Source organism: Pyrenophora tritici-repentis, chromosome 6 (assembly GCF_003171515.1).
Source record: "Pyrenophora tritici-repentis strain M4 chromosome 6, whole genome shotgun sequence".
NCBI lineage: Eukaryota > Fungi > Ascomycota > Dothideomycetes > Pleosporales > Pleosporaceae > Pyrenophora > Pyrenophora tritici-repentis.
In genome coordinates this window covers 2916664-2938232 of record NC_089395.1, presented here as the reverse complement: position 1 = coordinate 2938232, position 21569 = coordinate 2916664, and the positions used below count along the sequence as shown (strand labels likewise).

General features: G+C 50.5%; 10 protein-coding genes across 10 annotated transcripts; 5 read left to right on the top strand and 5 right to left on the bottom strand.

The window, feature by feature from the left end:
* Positions 1 to 238: 238 nt before the first annotated feature.
* Positions 239 to 1423, top strand: PtrM4_123470 (SNARE-assoc multi-domain protein; the record flags this gene model as incomplete). Its single annotated transcript, XM_066108580.1, has 3 exons — positions 239 to 535; positions 593 to 779; positions 831 to 1423. The coding sequence occupies 3 exons, from the start codon at positions 239 to 241 to the stop codon at positions 1421 to 1423; spliced, it is 1077 nt and encodes a 358-aa protein (XP_065961765.1).
* Positions 1424 to 2744: 1321 nt separating this feature from the next.
* On the top strand, positions 2745 to 3600 carry PtrM4_123460 (uncharacterized protein; the record flags this gene model as incomplete). The annotated part of the gene is made up of 3 exons (XM_066108579.1): positions 2745 to 2801; positions 2860 to 3315; positions 3598 to 3600. The coding sequence occupies 3 exons, from the start codon at positions 2745 to 2747 to the stop codon at positions 3598 to 3600; spliced, it is 516 nt and encodes a 171-aa protein (XP_065961764.1).
* A 1613-nt stretch (positions 3601 to 5213) lies between these two features.
* PtrM4_123450 (LtrA domain containing protein) lies at positions 5214 to 7934 on the top strand (the record flags this gene model as incomplete). The annotated part of the gene is made up of 5 exons (XM_066108578.1): positions 5214 to 5571; positions 5620 to 6022; positions 6070 to 6298; positions 6349 to 7126; positions 7198 to 7934. The coding sequence occupies 5 exons, from the start codon at positions 5214 to 5216 to the stop codon at positions 7932 to 7934; spliced, it is 2505 nt and encodes an 834-aa protein (XP_065961763.1).
* Positions 7935 to 8422: 488 nt separating this feature from the next.
* On the bottom strand, positions 8423 to 9967 carry PtrM4_123440 (uncharacterized protein; the record flags this gene model as incomplete). Its single annotated transcript, XM_066108577.1, has 4 exons — positions 8423 to 8484; positions 8553 to 9141; positions 9199 to 9634; positions 9705 to 9967. The coding sequence occupies 4 exons, from the start codon at positions 9965 to 9967 to the stop codon at positions 8423 to 8425; spliced, it is 1350 nt and encodes a 449-aa protein (XP_065961762.1).
* Positions 9968 to 10420: 453 nt separating this feature from the next.
* Positions 10421 to 11143, top strand: PtrM4_123430 (hydrolase (HAD superfamily); the record flags this gene model as incomplete). The annotated part of the gene is made up of 1 exon (XM_001935567.2): positions 10421 to 11143. One exon carries the CDS (start codon positions 10421 to 10423, stop codon positions 11141 to 11143), a length of 723 nt encoding a protein of 240 aa, XP_001935602.2.
* Positions 11144 to 11360: 217 nt separating this feature from the next.
* On the bottom strand, positions 11361 to 12032 carry PtrM4_123420 (FAP multi-domain protein; the record flags this gene model as incomplete). The annotated part of the gene is made up of 1 exon (XM_001935566.2): positions 11361 to 12032. One exon carries the CDS (start codon positions 12030 to 12032, stop codon positions 11361 to 11363), a length of 672 nt encoding a protein of 223 aa, XP_001935601.1.
* A 595-nt stretch (positions 12033 to 12627) lies between these two features.
* PtrM4_123410 (PnbA, Carboxylesterase type B) lies at positions 12628 to 14365 on the bottom strand (the record flags this gene model as incomplete). Its single annotated transcript, XM_001935565.2, has 3 exons — positions 12628 to 13697; positions 13754 to 13856; positions 13904 to 14365. 3 exons carry the CDS (start codon positions 14363 to 14365, stop codon positions 12628 to 12630), a joined length of 1635 nt encoding a protein of 544 aa, XP_001935600.1.
* A 1305-nt stretch (positions 14366 to 15670) lies between these two features.
* Positions 15671 to 17405, bottom strand: PtrM4_123400 (ProP, Permease major facilitator superfamily; the record flags this gene model as incomplete). Its single annotated transcript, XM_001935564.2, has 3 exons — positions 15671 to 17062; positions 17120 to 17247; positions 17300 to 17405. The coding sequence occupies 3 exons, from the start codon at positions 17403 to 17405 to the stop codon at positions 15671 to 15673; spliced, it is 1626 nt and encodes a 541-aa protein (XP_001935599.1).
* Positions 17406 to 19038: 1633 nt separating this feature from the next.
* PtrM4_123390 (MACRO domain containing protein 1) lies at positions 19039 to 19922 on the top strand (the record flags this gene model as incomplete). The annotated part of the gene is made up of 2 exons (XM_001935563.2): positions 19039 to 19658; positions 19706 to 19922. 2 exons carry the CDS (start codon positions 19039 to 19041, stop codon positions 19920 to 19922), a joined length of 837 nt encoding a protein of 278 aa, XP_001935598.1.
* Positions 19923 to 20392: 470 nt separating this feature from the next.
* Positions 20393 to 20905, bottom strand: PtrM4_123380 (uncharacterized protein; the record flags this gene model as incomplete). Its single annotated transcript, XM_001935562.1, has 1 exon — positions 20393 to 20905. The coding sequence occupies one exon, from the start codon at positions 20903 to 20905 to the stop codon at positions 20393 to 20395; it is 513 nt and encodes a 170-aa protein (XP_001935597.1).
* Between the last annotated feature and the right edge of the window lie 664 nt (positions 20906 to 21569).

The window sequence follows — 21569 nt, the reverse complement described above, 5'->3', positions numbered from 1 at the left end:
GATTACGCGGATGTGGCTATGCCGGTTTCATAGCAGGAGCTTGATACATCACTCCCCTATCCTCCGCCGCGCCCACACCACTGCCATATGTACAAGTCGCCCTCACCATCCCAACACGCCCTTGAACCACACCCGAACTGCTGCTGCAAGGATAGACGGTCTCGCTGCACTGGCTCCCCCACTGCGACCTGATTGTGCGCACACCGCCAAAGACCGTTCCTCCCCTCACGCCGCCGCCATGTGGTTTCGCAAACGGGAAAACGATATTGAGATGTCGGGCATGATGGACCCCTCGCAGCAAAAGCAAAAGAAGAAGAGGGATAACGGCCCACCAGAAGAGACGGAATATGTAAAGTTTGACTGGAAGAGGTTCTTCCTCGCTCCCAAATACATACGTAAGCCTAAACCAAACTGCCTTCGCCCTGTTGAAACCTCAAACCTCAATTCTGACTCGCGCCCAGCATGGCATATACTTTTCATCATTATTGGTATCTTGACCGTCATCATCACAATAAAACACGACGAAGTTGTCGCCGTAAGTATCGCAGCTCTGCCCAATTAATGAGGACGCGTGGCTGACATGTCTGTGCAGAAACTACGGCCGTGGTCAGAAAAGGTGAGAGACCTGCCTGCGGGTTTCTTAATACCCGTCGCCATCTTGATCATCATTTCATTTCCTCCCCTCTTCGGACACGAGATCATCGCTCTGCTATGTGGTGTTGTCTACGGCCTTTGGATCGGTTTTGCCATTGTGGCCGCCGGCACCTTTATCGGCGAGGGTAAGCATCACCAATCTCACTCAGCGCTTGCCATGCTAATCCCAATCTCAGTCGGCACATGGTATGCCTTCAAGTACGCCTTCCGAAACAAGGCACTCAAACTGGAGCGAACAAACCTAAACTACGGCGCCATGGCCCGCCTTACCCGCGACGGCGGCTTCTTCATCGTGCTCATCATCCGTCTTTCCGCCATCCCCGCGCATTTCTCCACGGCCGTCTTCTCCACGTGCGACGTCAAATTCTGGCACTTCTTCGTCGCCACCTTCCTCTCCCTCCCGAAACAAATCTTCCTCGTCTACCTGGGTGTACTCCTCCTACAGGAAAGCAACGACGACGTGATCAAGACGGTCATGTTCGGCGCCATTTTCGTCATCACCATCGCCATGGGCGCCTGGATCTACATGAAGATGCGCACCGTGAAGAAGGTACTACTAGAAGAGCAGGAACTGCGACGCGTCAAAAAGGCCGAAGCCGTCGAACTCGTGCCCAATGTCGAAAGCGCATTCGAGAGGCGGTACGATGCCGACTCAGCGGAATGGACAGCCATGCAACCTACACCCGTGACGCGGCCGACGACGGAGCGAAGATACGACGAGGAAGGCGATTGGGCAATGGCGCCAACGCAACCGACGCGCATTATATAAAAAAGAAGAAAAGAGAAAACAAAAAGGTGTAATATTTTCGAGCTGGAACTAGAATCTTGTACATTCTTAATGGCATAATGATATAATGAACTTTTCAGGGGAACCACAACAACAACAACAACAATTTTTGGTGTACATATTTCTCTCGTCTGGTTACGGCGGTTGAATTCACGGTCGACACATAGTTAATGTTTTCTTCGTCTTCTTTTTCTTCCATTTTTTCTTCTTCCATTCTCCAGTGAGTTAGATCTACAACAGGAAGAAAGAGCTGAATTTGCGACTGCACCATTCAAATTTCTAAAGATTGGAAATAGGGACATTTTCATCTCACACAGCGTATACAGTACCTTTCCCCTCCCCCCAATTCATCCCACCCAATATGCACCAACACCACACTTGGTAAAATTTCTACACAAACCCCCACCACCACCCATCATCGCGCACGCTACTACCACAAAATCCACCAGTCTGGCCAGCGCTGATGACAGAAACTTTCCCAAAACCAACCTCGAAACGCATAATCCCACACACACTTAGCCGAACCCCCTGGGTCCTTTCATCTTCTAAACCCGCTTTGTGCGGGGCGGGCGCCTCGATACATGATCCATTTATAACTGAAATAACTCCACTCTATTTGATACATGTGTGTTATCGATATGAGACTTGTTATGTTTTTCTTATGGTTCCCTGGGCGGGTATGTGCCGGGATGCCGGGGACGGGATGGTAGGGCTGATATAGACGGGGATAGGGTCTAGACTGGGCTGGGCTGGACTCGCGAGGGGAGTGGGGGTTAGTAAGCGGTTGGGGTTAGTGTGTGGGAGGCGGGTAGGACTGGGTTGGATATGGATAGGTGAGGAAGAAGATGTGTAGGATGGTATGATAGGATTAAGGTGATGGGTTTGGGTTTTTTGTTTGAATGTATTGGATTAGTTGTGTTCGATGGAGGTGCTAAGGTTGTTCATGTTATACTATTAAACATGGCCAAGATAGGCTGTTGGCACTATATCTAGCCTCTATCTCTTTCCCCCTTATATAAACTCTACTACTCCGCAACCTGCCTACATCGTGTTTCGGCCCTCCTGTTGACTAATCATCTCTCATTCCAGACGCAGGATTGACGCGCTGTCACGTGACCGTGTCCCCGCGCTCGATCGTGTGGCGCAGATAGTTGCCTGCTGCCTGAAAGAATGCGACAGCCAACAACCAATGGCACACACTGAGATGACGGAACCTGGAACCATTCCACACGGGAAGAAAATAAGGGATGACCTTAAATCCTCGCCTTAGGTCTGGGAGTTCCATCCCTCATGACCTCACAACATGACCGAACCCGCACCACCACCACCGGAAGACATCGCCCATGACGACCTATGCCCCGTAAGTTAGAAACACAAGGCGATACCCATGTTCTCTCTTGCTCATTGATGTCTCACAGATATGTCAACTCCTCCTATTTACGCCCGTCCGAACGCAGTGCAACCACCTCCTCTGCGCATCATGCATGGCACAATGGGCCGACACATCCTCCACAACCCGCATCGAACACTCAAGCTTAGACGTGCATCTTGCAGACTTCGATCCCAACTACGATCCCACGTACGACCTCGAAGCCAACTGTCCCATGTGCAGAACGCACACCACGGCAGCGCCAGATGCGGCGCTAGCGGCTCACTTGGAGAAGGAGTATCCGGTTACTTATGCTGCGAGACGTGTGGAGGAGGCGGTTGAGAGGGGGGGTGTAGTTGGGCAGGATGGCGTCGAGGGCGTTATGATTCTCATTGGGAATACGCATAAGCTGGTTAGACATGCTGGTGATGCAAATGAGCATGACTGGACGTTTTTTGTGCGCATGTCGAGACAGGATATCATCAAGGAGGTGCGCGTGGAACTGGTAGGTTTTGAAATGTTTCCATTCATCAGTTGCTTCCCCGATCAAGCGCGGGCTGAGCATAAAAATCCCGGGTCAAGTTTGTCCCGCACAACACAACACAACACAACACTCGGGACGCTTGAGTTGAACTTCTCTCTCTCTCTCTCTCTCTCTCTCGGAACCCAGCTGTCCCCACACACGTCATGGTGCAGCCAGCCACACCCGGGCACTTGCCCCGTGTTTGCTGACGTTTCAAGGCGCACTGCACTCACTCTCCATGTGGCGGCGGAGCTGACATACAAGTAGCATCCTACATTCCCGCGCCCTCGTAAAATCCTGCGAAACCCGCCCTATGAGATTGAAGCAAGGGGATGGGGCACTTTTACCATCGCGGCCACGATCGTGTTGAAATCGCCGTATTGTTGGTTGGTCGGTGATACTGCGCAGGAGGGCCTGGATCTTACGTGGCTTTTGGACTTTGATGGGAGCGGGAAACAGGGGAGGGTAAGAGCCAAGGTTAGGAGGGTTGAGGAGGCCGTGGAGGCCGAACCGGGAGGTCGCAGATTGAGACTGAGACAGGGTCGTTTGAATGCGATGCCTGTACAAGAAGACGATGACGATGACGACATGGAAGAAGAAGAGGAAAGCTCAGACGAAGACGGCGACGATGAATATGACCAAAGACTCAGCGAATACTCCGAGACTCCACGTGAAAGAAGACGAAGATAGTTTGTTGGCAAGCACTGTCCATGTTCCATACACCAACACTTGCTCGATATAGCAACACAGTGGCAAACTTCCCCATATCAACGACCGCCCATCGGGGTTTAGAACACATGAAGTAATATCACATACCGGAATGTTCCAGGTTAGTATCCCATGCAATCGACTGGTGGTGTTGTAAGCATATCTTCCCACGCACCCGTTACAATGGAAACTCACCCAGCCACATGGGCAAGCGGGATAAACATCTGCCTAGACTTTGTGAGAGGGTTACTTCGAGTAGTAAATCCACCCCATGTTTTTGGCACCTGTGCGGTGGTGGGTGGCGTCTCAGTCCTATTTTAGTAACTGAGAGCCCGCGCCAGCGGGAACACGTATCGTCTTGGCAGACCATCAGCCCGCGCCAACGTGCAAAGCAAAACGAGCCTCGGCGAATTGCAACTTTACTCAGCCCCTCGGCCGCAGCATGTTGCGAGACCCAAAGCCCTGCCGGCTGAGCTTGTCACAAAGCTTGGCGGCGGAAGCTGGTTCGCTAATACATGCCGTCGCCCATGCTTGTTCAAAACGGCACGTGGTACCCTCTTTACATAACAACGATACCGATCGCTTTTGCCGATGCCACAGATTCCCATGGTGGTACAATTTAACGCTGACAGTGCAGCACACTTCTGCACAGCTCACCGCAGACGACGCCCTTTTCACCAACGGCTTTGGCTGGTTCAAGAGACACAAGCGCAAAAACATGTGCTTGTCCTGACGTGCATGCCGCCCTTTTCGGGCGACTTGCTTTTGTTCCCCGTGGTTGCCGTTTGGGCAGTGCAAGGCTTGTTTACTGAGTGGTGTAGTTTCTGGAGATGTGTGCGACTGTGGTCTTGACGGTCTCCGGATGTACAAGTCCAACCATAGATGCGGTGCTGAAGGCTCGATTAAGCTTCTTGTCTCCACGATCGTTGTACGGGAATGACTGTTTTTTGAGGCGGAGGCTCACTCGAAGACACGGGATTACATCTCTCAGTGTGCTTCATAGGCTTGTGCGTGTCTTGGCGTACATCATATTGTTGCGGAATGGCATCTTGTTGTCTCTACTTCCAGTATATATGCCCATATCAAATGCTTGCCCATGTTTAATCAACTTTCCAATTCATTCCTCACTATCGCTTTTCCAAGATACCGCGTTTCTTTCCTTTTTGTCATACATGGATCTCGCTCGTTATTTCAGTCTGCGCCGCAAAACCACAGACAGTCATGGCCATCACCACTCTGGACATGCCAAGGATCGAACTCCCTTACCTCTTCTTGCAAACCCAATAAACGAGGATGTACTCGAAGTCTTCTCAGGTAGCTCTGATTTGGAAAAGACGAATACCCATACTGGCACTCTCGACAGCTCAAATGATACCACAACACTGGCCGGCAACGGCAGGACGAGCCGTGGCAATATCATCATCTACAAACAACACACCGAAGCGAGTACCATTGAGTTATTCTACGATTTATTCTTCGTTGCAAATCTCGCCTACTTCACAGCCATGCACCAGCACACTGATGCAGAATGTACGCATCCTCATCACAGTCTCGTCAACATGACTAACAAACCACCAGCACTAATAAACTACCTCAAGCTCTTCACACTCATGTGGTTCAACTGGCTGAGCGTCACCCTCTTCGACGTACGCTTCAGCCTCGACAGCGTGTGGAGCCGCATCCACAAAGCCATTCAATTCGGCATCTTCACCGGTTTTGTGTACGCCGGCCCCGTCTTTGACAAGTACAACAACACAGGCGATGGGACGTCTTACCGCAACTTTGCCATTGTGCTGGTCATTGGGAGACTGGCGATTGCGAGTCAGTACCTTGTCGTCATGTGGCAGGGTCGCATGTTTCGCCAGACGGTGTTGCCGATTGGACTTAGCGCGGGCGTGCATGTTGGTGCGGCTGTTGGGTATGGTGTTACGATTGGTTTTCCACCGGGAGGGGCGACACGCTTGGTGGAACAGGTTCCTTGGTGAGTTTGACGGCGATGGGAAGGGTTGCGAAGCTAATTTTGAGCAGGGTTGTTATTTGTATTGCGGAGGGTCTTTGTATTTTTCTTATTGCTATGGTGTGGCGGATTATTAGCTTCAAGTACACGCATCTGGTGGAGCGGCTGCAGTTGCTTACGCTTATTATTATAGGCGAAGGGATTATTGGTATGGTGAAGAGCGTGTCTTGCATCACGAAGGGGCAATACAGCAATAACATGAGTGAGATTGGGACTGTTATAGCCGCCGTCATTCTACTTGTAAGTATTAGCAACTACGAGAAATCCAGGCCAACACTGACACTCTCCAGTACCTCGTATGGATGCTATACTTCGACCAACTCTCCCACGACCGCTTCGGCACCGTACGCCAGCAAATATGGGGCCTCCTCCACTACCCCCTGCATTCCGCAATCGTCCTCTGCGTCGAAGGCAACACCTCGCTGATCGTCTGGAACTCGGCCGTCCAAGCCCTAAAACATATCTGGAGCATGCAACCAGACGACTACGCCGATCCAGCCGACGGCTACTCCACCACAAGCGATTACCTGACCTACCTCACCCAAACCATGCATTCCGTCAACGCCACGTTCAAAGCAAAAACATGGAGTGCAACATACAACTGGACCACCAACTTTACCGCTATCCAAACTTACACGTCTACATATGGCTTCAGATCCGAGGAGTGGAATAACCGCACCGGAGATGTCGTACGCTACATGTTCGACCGCGCGCAGGTGTTCGCCTACGAAGCGCACGCTGATTCTCTTGCTAAGCTAAATGCCGTCACGTCAACGACATCAAGCCCCGGGGTTAAACTCACCGCTGTGTCGGACGTCTTCAACACTACAACCATGCAATTCTTCATCGGCGCTGGCTGCATGCTACTAGTGCTGGCGATGATGTACTGGTTCAACAAGGTGCACAAGACAAAGTATGAATTCGGGGAGATTATCAATAGAGTGATTGTAGGGTTTACGCTGGTTATATTGGGGATTTCGCTGGTGGTGACGGATAAGACGGAGGAGGGGTTTAAGTATGGGGGGAGTCAGTGGTTGATTCCTATTGTGGTGTTGTTTTTTACGCTGGGTGGGTTGCCTTTTTCCTCTTCTCTCCTCCCTATTTCGTCGTCAAGGTTTACGGTACTAACACCCCCACAGTTCTAACCCTCGATAACATCCTCCTAGCAATCGCACAATACACAACAAACCACCCCCGCCATCCCCGCCACCCCCGGAACAACCTGCATAAACACCACACCTCATGGGGAGCAGGCGCCACCACCACTCTCCACAACTACAGCAGCGACGACACTTACCCCAGTCGCACACCTAGCCCGGGTAACACACCTAGGTGGAACAACAACACTGTAAAGGGTATACGGCGTAGTAAAGCCCACGCATCAACTGCGTCTTTGGCGAAAGTCCACACGAGCAACTCGCCGCCTGAGCAATATAGACGCGGGAATGGGCATGCTACCCCACACCGAGCTTTCACAGCTAGCGATGTTACACTCCACGATTCCACCTCCATTTTCAATCCCAACACCTATACCTATACCCATCATACCGCTACATCTCCAGCAAACGCAAATACAACGGATTTCTCATACCAAAATACCCCCACAAGCGCGTTGGCCGATCACGGTCAACCGCGCGGTTTGGGCATCGGTATTGAAGTACAGGGACCCAGTACTAGTACACCCAGTCTTCACACTACAAATACTCAACATGATCAATCTGGGGGACGTGAAAGGTTGAAGGAAAAAGCCAGTTGTAAGAATTTGGGGGTAATGCGTGAGCCGAATTACGACACGAGGGCGAACGGGAGTGCTGGGGCGCAGAGGAGGACGAGGACGGTTAGCTTTGGGGATGAAGGGTGTGATGGGAGTGGTTGAGAGGTTGGGTGTGTGTCTATATGTGGATTATTTTGGGAGTTTTTTTTTAGCGTGGAGTTTGGGGGGGGCTTTGGTGTTGGAGGGGGGGTGTTTTAGAGGATGGTGCATGGTGGCTGCGGCTGCGGCTGCGCGGGCTCGGCTTAAGGGCTTTGAGCCTGTGCTATGTTGTAAGGTAAGGTGGAGCGTGTTGTGTATTTATGTGGGGTTTGTATGATATATTAGATGGGGTGGCTGTTTGTTTAGTTTTAATTTGAAGCGTCGTGAGATTTTGGGGGAGGGGGGTAGGGGGTGATGACTTCATTTAGCGTTTATAATAGTAATTCAATGTTGCGATATTCGAGTCTTCATACGAGATTAGATGGATAGAGTAAAAACAACAGACACGACATCTTCTTACCTTTCCAAATTCTCGCCCTTTATCCACAAAAACGATAAATCGACCTCAGTTCCGAAAGCTCACCCATAAATGTCCCCTTTGTCTATTACTATCATACTCCTGCTCCCTCTTCCGGCTTCGGTTCACAGACCACTAGAAACGGGTGCACTGCAGCTGAAACACCGCCCACGCGTTAGCAACAATTTCCACAGATAGAACACATTTAGGATGGCATAGCTTACCACTAACAAACAACCTCCCAGTCTTAACATCATGTCTCACAGTCGTACTCCCACTCAATACCTTGCCCTCCTTATCCTCAATCACCTTTTCCACCTTATGCCTCCCCTCTCCCTCCACCCCACGCTTCCTCACCCGCCAAATCGTAACCGGCGAAATCTCACCATACGGATCATCAAAGCCCTTCCCAGATTGTATCAGGTTAGGAAACCCAGCAGCGTACATGTCGCCGTTTGCATCGGGGGAGATGTTATCAAGTGGCATACCCACATTGACCGTTTCGACGAGCGTGAGTTTTTTGGTAGAAGGGTCGAGAGAGAAAATTCTGATTTTTCCGTCAATAGCGCTGGGGACGTGGAAGTGGGAGGTGGTGGGGTTGCGGGAGAGGCCGTTTGGGAATTTTAGGGCGACGGGGGGTGCGAGGTATTTCCAACTTTTCTGCATTAAGTTTGCGAAAGTGGATTCGTCGTGAGAGGCTGAAGGGCGGGTTTGGTCTCTTTCCTCATTGCCGGTGTAGGCGGCGTGGCAGGAGCCCGAGGCGGAGCAGTATGCAACATTTCCCCCACCGATGAAGTAGTCGAGTTTTCGGCGCTGGAGTTTGTTAACTTTTCAGATATGGTAGAAGAGAAGTTTAAGTTTTTTACTCACCCAACCCACCTTGACAGAGTGGTCGTTTGTTACGAGGAACGCGCCCGATTTATCACCTATTGCAGCAACGCGATTTGGCGTCCAGATATCAGGAGACAGGATTGTGCGGATATGCTGCATTTCGTCCCAACCTTTTTTCAACTCAAAAATCTCAATGGTCGAGTTTGCGCCGAGTTCTGAGGCGTCGATGATGGCTTGCGATGGTCCTACCGGCGGGCGCTGGTTCACAAAGTAGAAGCGTGTGGTGCCGTCATCTAGTATCTCAGCGTCGAAGCCGAGGAGATCTAGGTCGCGGTTTCCGGTCGCTCCTATGTAGTGGCCAACGGGTTTGATACCGCGGAAGTTGAAGAGGCCGTCTTCGCCGGGGTTGTCGATGTCGAGGGCGAGAAGTTCGGAGCCGCCTGGTCGTCTGCCTGTTACGTTTACGTCTTTCATACTAAAATATTTGTCAATCCAGATATTGAATCCCTTTACAGAGATAGAAGAAAAAAAACTAGAAGACTCACGCTTGATTCCAAGCCAATCTATCCTGCGTCCCCGCACACGCCGCATACAACGTCCTCCCCTCATTGTCCAACCAGATATCCTCACATGCCTCCAACCTCGGATGCACAATACGTCTGCAATCATAAGGAAACTCTTCAATACGTTGAATAACACGACCAACGCCAAAGGTGACTGTAAAAAGATCCTTGACAAAAACTTGGTAGAAAGAAGCGGCCAATGCTACTGCAAGCGCAAGGACCACTGTTTTCGCAAGGATAGCCATGGTGTGAACAATTAGGGAAGAGAGATAGAGGAGGAAGATCAGAGAAAAGAGGGGAAGGCTGAGTTGATGTTTATTGTTGATACCTAATTGTACAGCTGCTGCTGCGCATGGTGGCTGTCAGCCATACCCCTGTCAGATCCTTCAGCGCGCAGCATGTGGGGGCGGAAACACCTTCTAGGCGTATGCTCTTCGGAGCCTTGCGGCTGACTTGCGGACATGTTAGCTAGTGAAGATGAAGATGATAGAGTATTCTGAGGTTGCGGGTTAATGTCGATGGTAGTACCGCCAGGGTTTGACGTCACCACATGGACCACTTAGTCACATCTCTGACTAGCAGCTTATTACCCATCCGATTACCCTCCTACCACGAGATATCCGCCGTTTCGCCAACACCGCCCAGCAACCTTTCCTAAAAAAATTCCTAAACAACTCCCCTAAATCAAGACTACCAAAATGACGAAATCAGCATCTTTCGATGTCATCGGCACATGTTTCGAATTCTCAGCCCCCATCCTCGCCATCGAAAAGCGACTAAGCCTTAAACTGCAAGCCAACTCCGTGGACCCAAAAACACTCTTCTTCTCCTGGTTCTACGCCGCCCAGCGCGACTTCACCTATATTTCCATGAACGGAGCCTACGTGCCTATTGCGCAAGTTCTCAAGTCGACGTTTCGACGCGCTTGTGCTGTCGTCGATGTACCAATGGACGCTATTACCGATGAAGATGTCGGCGCGGTCATGGAAGCGTTCAAAGCCATGGGACCTAGAGAGGGACTAAAGAGGTGTGTGGATGGGTTGAGGGAAGCAGGATGGGATGTCTATGGTGTGACTAATGGTGGATCGGAAACGTCGTTGGGGTATTACCACAGCGCTGGCATTGACCTGGATGCTGAGCATTTGGTCAGTTGTGACGCTATTCAGATTGCAAAACCTGATGTTAGGGTATATGAGAATGCGAACAAACACCTGACGAGTATGGGCCATGACGAGGCGAATGCAGAAAGATGGTTTGTGGCGGCGCATGCTTGGGATCTTATTGCTGCTCGTAAGGCGGGGTTCAAGACTGCGTATTTGGACTTTGAAGAGCATGATCCGTGTACGGATTGTTTTGGGGAGTTTGACTTGTATGCAACGAGCATGGATGATTTGTTGGCGAAGCTCAGACAACTAAAGTAGATGTATGATGTCGCTAGATCCTTGAGGGAATAAAAGAGTAGATAGAAAATTGGAACACAGACAAAGCGCATTAGACCTTGAGCAAGATGTTCTTGAATCACCGTGGCTTGTTCATGTGAATGTCCCTATAGTATTTGGTACATAAGATTCAGTACGGGTTTCAGTACGTGTATAGTCAGCTAATCGTAGACCTATAGCAATCGCAACTGCATTCGCACTACAGTAGCAGTCCCCCAAGTAAACCAGCGGCAATACTCAAAAGTCCGCCACCAACAGTATTAACAACAGCCGCACCCGTAGCAGCCGGCGTCGCCGCACTACCCGTCACACTCACGCTCGTGCTAGCAGGAAGCTGTGCCGAAGACATCGATCCAGCAGATCCACCCACCGCCGTCGAAGTAGCAGAACTCTTTCCATCCACCGTCGTACTAGCCTCAACCTTGAAATCCAACTTCTCCAACCCAGCCGTAACCACCAACCCAACCGTAGCCACATCGTCCGCATCATACGTCTCGGTACTGCTGCCCGGGAAATTTGCCTCCGTCCCACTCGCACTCTCCTTGCACACGGCGCTCTTGGCAATCACGCAGTCCATGGTTCCCGTGAAGTCGGCTTCGGGGCTCGGGTCACCCATGTTGATGTTGTAAGTGGAGGGCCCGAAGACGTAGACCTCGGCGGGGAAGAGACCGCAGTCGACGGTGGGGGCGGCGCACTTTAGGGATACGGTTGTGGCGGTGGGGTTGGCACTGATGATGGAGGCGGATATGTCGGTTAGAGGACTTCCGTTGGGTATGTCGCCGCCTATCCAGGGCATGAGGATGGTGGTTGAGGCTTTGTTTTGGGCGGCAGCTAGGCTGGCGAGGCTGGCGAGAAGAAGTATTGAATACATTGTTGATGATTTTTGGTTTTTGGTTTTGTGAGAATGGTATTAGGTCTGAATTATTATTGGCTTGTAGAATTGGGGTAAACGAGTGACTAGGATGGTGGAAAAGGAATGGATGCTCCCAATTTTCTCAAAAGACGAATCCTTCTATATATACAAAATTCTTCCGAGGCCGATTGCAGGACGTCGCTAGATAAAAGACTGTAACGCTTGTGGCGCTCAATAGGGGCTGTAGCCTAGAAGGTAGCGACCCTGCAAATTTCCTGCGTCCGCGGAGCTAGCGAATCAGGCCATTTTCAACAACTGCATTCGGAGAGCTTATGATCGCGGTTATGATATATTAAGTTTCTTTACTTCTGCAATGGAAAAATTATATCAAGCAATCGATTGATATTTGTATGACCGAATACGTCGCAGGCTGTTTTCTTTCTTCAGAAGCTAAGTTGACCATATCCGGAACGGGGGGCCTAAATCGCCTTCTTGAGGCACAATGCCGGGTCTCGGGGAGCGATGCACGTCATGCAAATCTACGCGAGGATTGCTTTTTTATACTATTCTTGGTTCAATGCAGCGATTATTCGAAAAATTATATCTACATTACTTAAAATGACAACTGCGCGGCATCCTCAGCCTGCGCATACAACGGACAAGCATAATCCGTCCCAGCCTGTGCTTTAACCGTCACACCAAAACTTCCATTCTCCCCTAACACACCCAGTTCCTTACCCCCGGCACTGCCCAACTTGGGCCATCCAACACCACTCGTGGGATCTTTTGCAAAACCCGCCCACGTCTTTTGCATGAATGCGCTGAGCTTGATTTGTTGCCTGGTTGCGACACCAAACCTGTTCGCGAGTGGGTATGTGCCGAAAACTTCTGAGATTTCGCTCGTGTGGTATGCGCCGGCATTGGGGAAGAGGGTGGTGGAGGGGAAAGATGGGGTGTAGAGGTAGCGGTAGGTGGTGCGGCCGGCCTGGGCGAGGTAGTCGGCTAGACGAGCGGTCGTGCAGGTGAAGACTAGATCGGTGAAAATTCTGTCTGCTACTTCGTAGGGGTCGGGGAAGCCTCGAGATGCGTACAAAGCGATTAGACCTTCGCGGTCTTTCTGTGATGTAATGCTGTACATGTTGAATACGGCAGTGAGCGTGCTGTTGCTAGCAGCACCATCTTTAAGACCAGCCGCTTCGAGGAAGATGCGTGCTTCGTTGAGGTCACTTCCAAACATCGTGGGCACGTTGGCGAACTTTCCCGACTGAATATTGGGGCGGACATCTTGAGTGGATGTGCCGTCGCCGTCCACTGGTGGGAATGCGAGGGAATTCGGTTCAATGTAGGCTTTGATGTCCTCAGCAGGGACTTTGCGAAGACATGCCATGTCTGTGCAGGAGAATTGCTTCAAGACCTGCAGGTAGTTGGCCGTGCCGTTGCCTGTAAGTACAGCATTCTGAGATTGTAGTATTGCTGATGAAAAGGGTAAAGGGCTCGGTGGGTTAGCTAGCAACTGCTTAACTGATTCACCGCCTGCTGACTCTCCAAATATCATCACTCGACTGGGATCGCCGCCAAATCTCTCAATGTTGTCTTGAACCCATTGTAAGGCGAATCGTTGGTCCAAGAAACCGGCGTTCTGCGACCCGAATGGGATCTCAGGGGAGTTGGAAAACCCGAATACTAGGAATTACGTCAGAAGGCCATTTTTACAGAACTAATGAGGCAACGGGACTGACTGTTTGTTCGGTAATTGGTAGTGACCACAATAACATCCTCGTTGATAGCGAGAGAGGTTCCGTCGTAACTTGCAAGCCCAGCACTACCAAAGGCCAAATTGCCCTGCTGTTGTAAGTAGGAATCTGAGTTATCGGACTAGTATTACTTACACCATAGAGCCAAAACATGACTGCCTTTTTGCTCTTCGATGTTAAGTGGGGAGGCGTGTACACATTGAGGTACAAGCAGTCCTCACTTTCTTCTGGGGCTTCGTTCGCAGGAGGGTTATTGAAGTACTCCATACTTTTCCGACGAGCTTCGCCGGTGCCCATGAATTGCTGGATACATGCTGGCTTGACAGCCTGTGCGATCAAGGGAGACGACCATGCTGGTGCTGCTTTGGGTGGCGAGAAGCGCTCCGGAGGCGATTGCGCAAAGGGAACTCCCAGGTAAACGTTTGCCGCCTTTAAGGAAAGTTGGTTCGAGGGTCTTGCCGTGGTTCCTACAATGATGCCAGAATCAAGCGTCACTGTTGGCCCGAATATGACTTTAGTCGGCGCTGAGATGGCTTGAGGAATTAAAGAACATAATGCGAGAAAGTTCACAATCGACGAGGAGGCGTGGAGAACCATTGGAATTATATTAAGGTTACTGTCGGATGAGATGGATTATCTTGCCCTGGAGGTGAATAGCAGCAGATCTTAGGGTCTACGGGTGCTTAAATGGGCTGCCAGAAGTATGACGGCTTTGTTTTGTCTGGACTTTTTCCTGGGCGCGATCATGCATCTTCTGCAGGTAATATTGACGCCATCCGCACGTGGCATACCAGCTTGCAAGTTAATTGAACTTGATCGCTTCTGGGAAGTCAGAGAAAGCATCGTATAGCTAAAGTGCCGAAAACGGAAAAGCCCTATGGGGTTCATATGCGGTCTAAACTTGAGACTGGGAGCAATGCCAAGCACTGATTGATATGCTTCAGCTGTCCCTCCTAAGTCGGTAAGAAGTCGGATGCGTTTACTGCATCTAGGTGCGGGGAATTCGCGGTAGTGTTGCTTATGCTACTGCCTTTACTCCATACCGTCTCTGCACCGTGACGTGCGGGCCGCCCCATAGACACTAAGAAGATGAGGTTGTAGTATACTCGGATACATATGAGCCACAGGGTTGCCAAAAATACTATGTGCGTCGGATGGTGGAGTTAGGCTTCCCATTTCGATCGGCTAGTGAACGTGCCTCGGTCCGCCATATGCAGATCCGCAAATCCTGCCTTCCAGACCTTGAATTGCATCAAGGTTAATTAGAGGTGGCTTGAACATCGCAATCTCATCTGAAAGAGTGGGATGATAGTCCAGCTTGGTTTTTCTGCTTGCAAGGTTGTCATATCGAAAATGCTTTTCTTGGTTTGGTAGGTAACTGCAACCGCGTCTATCCCAGCCCTAACCGATCTCAGAATTCAGTATGCAGGCTGATTTTGATGGGGTCCTCCAGCTCAGACTACATAGTACAATGACACAGCAAATTCGCGATCGCAGGAGAACCCCTTTTGGCGGCAGCCCCGCAAGAAAAACAACCCGTGCGCAAAAAGCATGGGTCGCGAGCTGGGTAGAAGGGGCGGAAACGGACCCATACACTGCGATCAAAGTACCCAGCCAAGATAGGCTGCTCGTTTGCAAAATTTTACTGCGCAGACGGCAGTTACAAAGCTGTGTAGAAGGAGTTGGTGGGTGTTGGTGAGATGACAAGGGGACAGAGACGCTAATGGATTACGTCATCAAAGATCGCAGAGTAGTGTCATGGACATCAAAACGGCAAGGACTATGAAACTGAATAAATTCATTTCACTTCAAACTCCCTCTGCCTTCCCAAAACCACCCTCTCCCCTGAAGATAGAGCTAGCGTAACCACATCACCACCCGCCCTATCGCCAACAACACGCCTCAGCTCTTCACAGTTTCTATCGTCTCCACCCCAAACTCCTTCTCCTTCTCCGGATCCAATCCCTTATTTCTCGCCACAATCTCCTCCTGCGTCAAGATTGGCTTCCCACGAATCTGCGCCCAAACCGCCTTGTGCATCGGCTTAAGGAACAGAGCGTCCATCTCCTCAAGCGTAATGCCTTTAGTTTCTGGCACAAAGAAGAAACTCCACACGCCCATGGCACACAAGATGGATGCAAAGAAGAAGTATGCGCCGTATCCCAGATCGGAAATCATGTAGGGTGTGCTGCGCGCGATGATGAAGGATCCAAGCCATGTGTCGGCCGTAGTGAGCGAAACACAGAGCATACGGATGTCAAGCGGGAAGATTTCTGATGCATACGTCCACGTAATTCCCTGCCATGTTGCGCAGATGATGAATGCGTTGATGTATACACATACCATGGCTAGGTATCCCCAAGCATCGCGGGAAATATCGCCTCGCGCGGCGGCGGCAGCTGGGTCCGCCCTCATCACGTAACCACCAATGTACCACATGGGTATGCATCCGAGAGCAGCGCCCCAGATTAGACCCTTGCGGCGGCCCACCTTTTCGACCACGACGAAGGTAAAGGTAAACATTCCGAGCGTCTTTGCGATGCCGTAGAAACCTGTGGAGAAGAGTTTGAGTGATGTGCCTGAGATGCCGAGGGTTTCAAAGATACGCGGCGCGTAGTAGGTAATGATGTTCACGCCAGTGAAGGATTGCAAGAACATGAGAGCAAGACCGATGGCCATGCGATTCCGGACGCCTGCTTGGAACAGCTTCATGAATTGTGCTTTTTTGCTCTGGCGATTGGCGCTACGTTCTTCGACCTGTGCGCGAATCTCGCCCATTTCACGCTGGATGTAGGCATGTGAGACGTCAAGACCCCTGATCTTGCTCAGTATGCATTCGGCACCCTCAAAGTTATCCTTTTTGGCAAGGAAACGGGGTGATTCGGGACACCATGCAACACCGAGCAGTAGCAGTACACCGGGGATGAGTTGGATGGCGAGAGGTACGATCCATTGGGCTTGTCTTTCGACGTCAATGGTGCGGTCCGCTGCATAGTTGATCCAAAAACCTAGCATGCCTCCACCTTGAGATGCAATTTCAAAAATACCAACAAGTCGGCCTCGAATGGATGGTGGAGCGGTTTCAGAAATGTAGACAGGTACGACCATGGATGAAGCGCCGATGCCTAGGCCAGCTACAGCACGCCCGCCGTAGATCATATTTAGGCTGCCTTGCGAAGCTGTCATGAGCGTTCCACCGAGGAGAAAGATGGAAGATGCTATGATCATGGTTTTTTTCCGGCCGATGCGTTCGGCAAAAGGGAAGGCAAGAAGCGCGCCGAAAAAGCACCCAGCCTAAACAGTGTTAGAGTCGAATTTGTAGAAGAGATAGGTTCATGGTGATTTGCTAACCTGAAAAGTGGAAACAATGTTGCCCTGAATAGTATCCCGGCTACTTTTGGGGATGTCGTTCATGCCAAAGTCCCGGATGAATGAGTTGAGTGCCATGGTGCCACCAATAACAGCTGTGTCGTAGCCCACTGTGTTGAACATCAGTATGAAGCCTTTTGATAATATTCTATTGATACATACTGGCCAGCGCAGACATGGATGCAATGAGGGCAATAAGATGGATGCGCCAATTGCGGACCTCTGGGGGGTCCAGAGTCCCCGAAGCATGGGTGCTGAAGCAACCCATCTTGAATGACCAGTCGCCTCTTACGATGAAAAGTTAAGAAAACTGAGGATCTTAGGTGTGGGCCTCTTGAGGGGTTCGAAGTAGGGAATTCAATCAGCACCAGGTACTTTGATAGTGTTTACAAACGAGATTTTGGAAAATTCCGCCTGTTCAGATTGAAGGAGTCACGGGAACACGACCAGCGGAGATGAAGCACAGCTCCGATGATATTGGGTCTTTCAATTGTGGAACAGCGTGAGCTTTTATCCTCATTCGCCTCGTCTCGAAGCAGTCGTCGCCAAGCCAAGCACCACCGCGATACTTACCCCAGCATCGCTACAGTCATACCCCGCGGGGTAAACGCACAAGAGCGATATCAGTCCATATTTTTCAACAAAAGCCGCTTTTCCATGAAGTTTGTGGGGTATTCGACGAATCTTGGGAAGGGTCTGCTTGGCGGTTGGCCATAGGGAAGCCTCGCCAAGGGTTGGCATCTGGGGTTGTGAGAAACCATAGGCGGAACGTGCGTGAGGGTTGCTTGTAACACACTTGGCAACGTCGGTCGTTGTTTTGACAGCGTTGCTGGTATCCTGAGCTTGGTAGCTGGGAATGCTGCAAACTAGCACACGTGCGGGGTAAAGCGGGTCGGTCGAAGCCGTAAATGGGATGCCTGTTCAGACGACGTCTTGTACAATGTGACGTTCGTTCTACACTGCAACCAACCGGTCGACGTCGCGCGCTAAGACTACACTCTGGAACTAGCAAAGAATGTGTAGCTGCGCAAACCGTTAGTCTAGAGATACCAATCCATCCATTTGTAGGGCACAGGTGTCAAAAAGCTCATGAATCAGCATCCCGAGGTTTTGCCAGCCTCCTACGCTTTGGTTACCAAGCTAATCCTTCAGGGTCATGGGTTCCGCCCCAAGGTATACCAAGCCACGGCACGGCACTCTCATCACACACACGGCTATACTGTGGCGATAATAAAACGGGACCGGAATGGCAGCACAGTATTCAGCCATTGGCGGCGAGGCGCGCATCAGCTCGGTAGTGGCGGCTGCAAAGACGTGCTAAAGTCTTGTATCAGACATGTTCTGCATCGTACGAGCCTGCCGACGTTGGCAATGTGACTGCGAACAGCCTCGGTCAGCAGCGCGGCCGAGAGCACCGTTGACCTTTCCACATACGGATATCCGTGGCCCAAGACCGGAGATGTCTATGATATTGCGAAGAGGCTGTTGCTAATATGAGGACATCAGAAGCTTGGTATATGGGTATGCGGCAACGAGTATGTTACTAGTCGTTACAAGTATCCTAGATATGCGCAGAAGCCCCGTCTGGATAGCGGTAAAGGGAGAAATAATTGAAATGTTGAATTGGCAGAATGGATAGTTAAGATGGAAGCATGAGTTGACACGGTGAACATAATGGTGAGCGAGATGGAAGGTCGGGGGCGGGGAGGAACTAGCTTAGTAAGCCGAACTTGGCGGGGTAGTGGCAGGTCCAAGCTCAATACACTTGCTTGGCACACGACAGCTCCTCTTCCACCACCTTTACCTTGATGCTAGCTAGAGGTGCGATCCGATCGCTTCAACTACACATGACGAGCGCATACTATCTCGCGAAGCCCATATCAACCCGCGCGACCTCAAAGATGACTTCTATATCACTCGACGAGATGCCTACCTTGACGCTGCTGTACAAGCTGAAGAAGATCAAGGTGCCGGATGCCAAGGCCTCTTATGAACCTTCGGCCGCGCTCAACGATAAGATCAGTGTAATACGCCAAGATATCACTACTCTCGCCGTCGACGCCATCGTCAATGCTGCCAATAATTCCCTGCTTGGTGGAGGGGGGGTCGATGGAGCCATTCATCGCGCAGCCGGACCCAAGCTGGTAGAGGAATGCGAAACGCTCGATGGCTGTGATACAGGCAGTGCCAAGATTACCGACGGCTACGAACTACCTAGCAAGAAGGTCATTCATTCCGTGGGGCCAATATATTGGAAGGAAGGCGCTTCTAGGTCCGCGGAGCTACTATCAGGCTGCTACCGCACAAGCTTGGAGTTGGCCGTTGACAACGAATGCAGGAGCATTGCCTTTTCTGCTCTAAGTACCGGTGTATATGGTTACCCGAGTGGCGAGGCTAGCTTAGTCGCACTGGAGACTGTTCGCAAATTCCTCCAAGAGGAAGGCAAAGCGGAGAAGCTTGACCGCGTCATCTTCTGCAACTTTCTCCCCAAAGATGAAGATGCTTACTTCAAAAACATCCCGTGAGTACTTTGCGATCGCTTCACATGCACAGCTAACCCGACCATAGTAACTTCTTCCCGCCTGTTACCTACGAGGCTGATGCGCAAGCGGACCAATCTACCGAGCCTTCCGAACTCGCTTCACAGCTTCCAGACGCCCCGAAGACAGAGCCGAATGACTCCGAGACCAGCCAGCAGCCGCTTTCAAAGAAGCAGAAGACCACTGAGTCGGATGACTTTGTACTTGTAGAGAAGGAAGACGTCAAAGAAGATGACCCTAAGTAAGGGCTGTGATATTTGCCTGGTGCTGCTCCACCATCTACACGTCATACCCTGAATATTCGAGAGAGCTTGTAGTGGCACAAGCGAGGGGATGTAACAGGCGTTTTTGGTCATTTGGCGTACAAGAAATATACCCTGGATAGGAATGCTCTAAGCTCTTCTGCTTCACTCTTCACCTACTGCCACAACGTGACAAGATCCAACAAAGCCTACGACTACAATGTCTTCACATCACATATCATCAGTCAATTTTTTTTCTCAAAAAGCAGTATAGTATTTGACAAAGTACAAGATAACAAGCATAGCCTATTACGTTCTACAACATAACAATCTGTAAACTCAAGCGCAATGTGCAAACAAAGACACCAGAAGACAAGAAATCGAGAAAGACAATCCAGTTCAACAAACTCCAGGGGTGCTGAGAGTCCATGAACAAAGAAAGAGAAACCAAACAAAGCAGTGATCAGCACTACTCAAATCTGTGTAAACCCCTTTCCACGCGTCCACGTCACATAAGGACCATACTCAGAATCATCACGAGGCGCTGCAATATGCACACCCTTGGGCTGGCGAACTGTGCGCGCAGCCGCCGCGACATTCAACCCAGCGTCGCGCTCCACACAAGGCACAACCTTGATGCGAGTACGACGACGACAACAAGAGCCGCTCGAACCGCGCCGATACCAGTGTATAACACAACCCAAAAGACCAAAAGCCAACAAGCTACCGATGATGATAGCAACAAGCACACCGCCCTCAAGCGAGGTCGACTTCTCCAGAGAAGTCAACCCGGAAGGCGAAGGGGTAGTCCACGCAGGGTCGGTCCAGGCCGGCGTCCAAGGGAGCAAAGTCTCTGCTTGACGGGCAGCGAGGGTGGCGGTGGCCATGACTGTAACCTTGGTTGGTTCCAAAGTTGAAGTCGAAAGGGGAGTGGCGTGGGTGGAGGTGGTGAGCAAAAGGGCGAGAACGATAGAGATCGTAGACATGCTGGATGAGGCTGAGGAAGGCGTGATTGAATAGTCTGGTGTTATTGAGGAGTTTTTGGTGTTTGCTTTATGGATGAAGAAGAGGGCATTGTGAATAGAGTGTATGGATCATTGTGTGTGAGTGAGTGCTGTTGTGCGTATATGATGATGGTGTTGTTGATGGGCAGTGTTGATGTACAGTGTTATACATTGAATATCGAAGATTCTGAGTCAGTTTTTTTGTTGTGATGTATAGCGTGTCTGAGTAAGCAAGCACAATTGAATCACGGCGTGTCTCACATTAGAAAGATGCGAGTTATGATTCATTGGAAACTATCAGGTGTATGTATACATGAAGTACGAAGATATTCGGGTGTGCTTCACTGTTCTCCCTAGAGAGATTCTGGTCAAGCTTGAAAATCTTGCTGGGTGACGATATCGAAGTCGTTCCCTGTCAATCTGAGATATCTGTATCTACAAGAGCTTCTCGATTAGTTTGATACGTTTCATGTATGATTGCGAGTTTAACTTTCTACTAACGTCCATCCCTGCGTAACGGGACACCCTACGTGGCGGGACGCCATAGACAATTCCCAACACAACAAACGCAACAACGGGCTAGAGGCATACAAACTCTCGGGATAGCAGCCTTAAACTACAAAATCTATCTGTTCTAAAGGTCTTT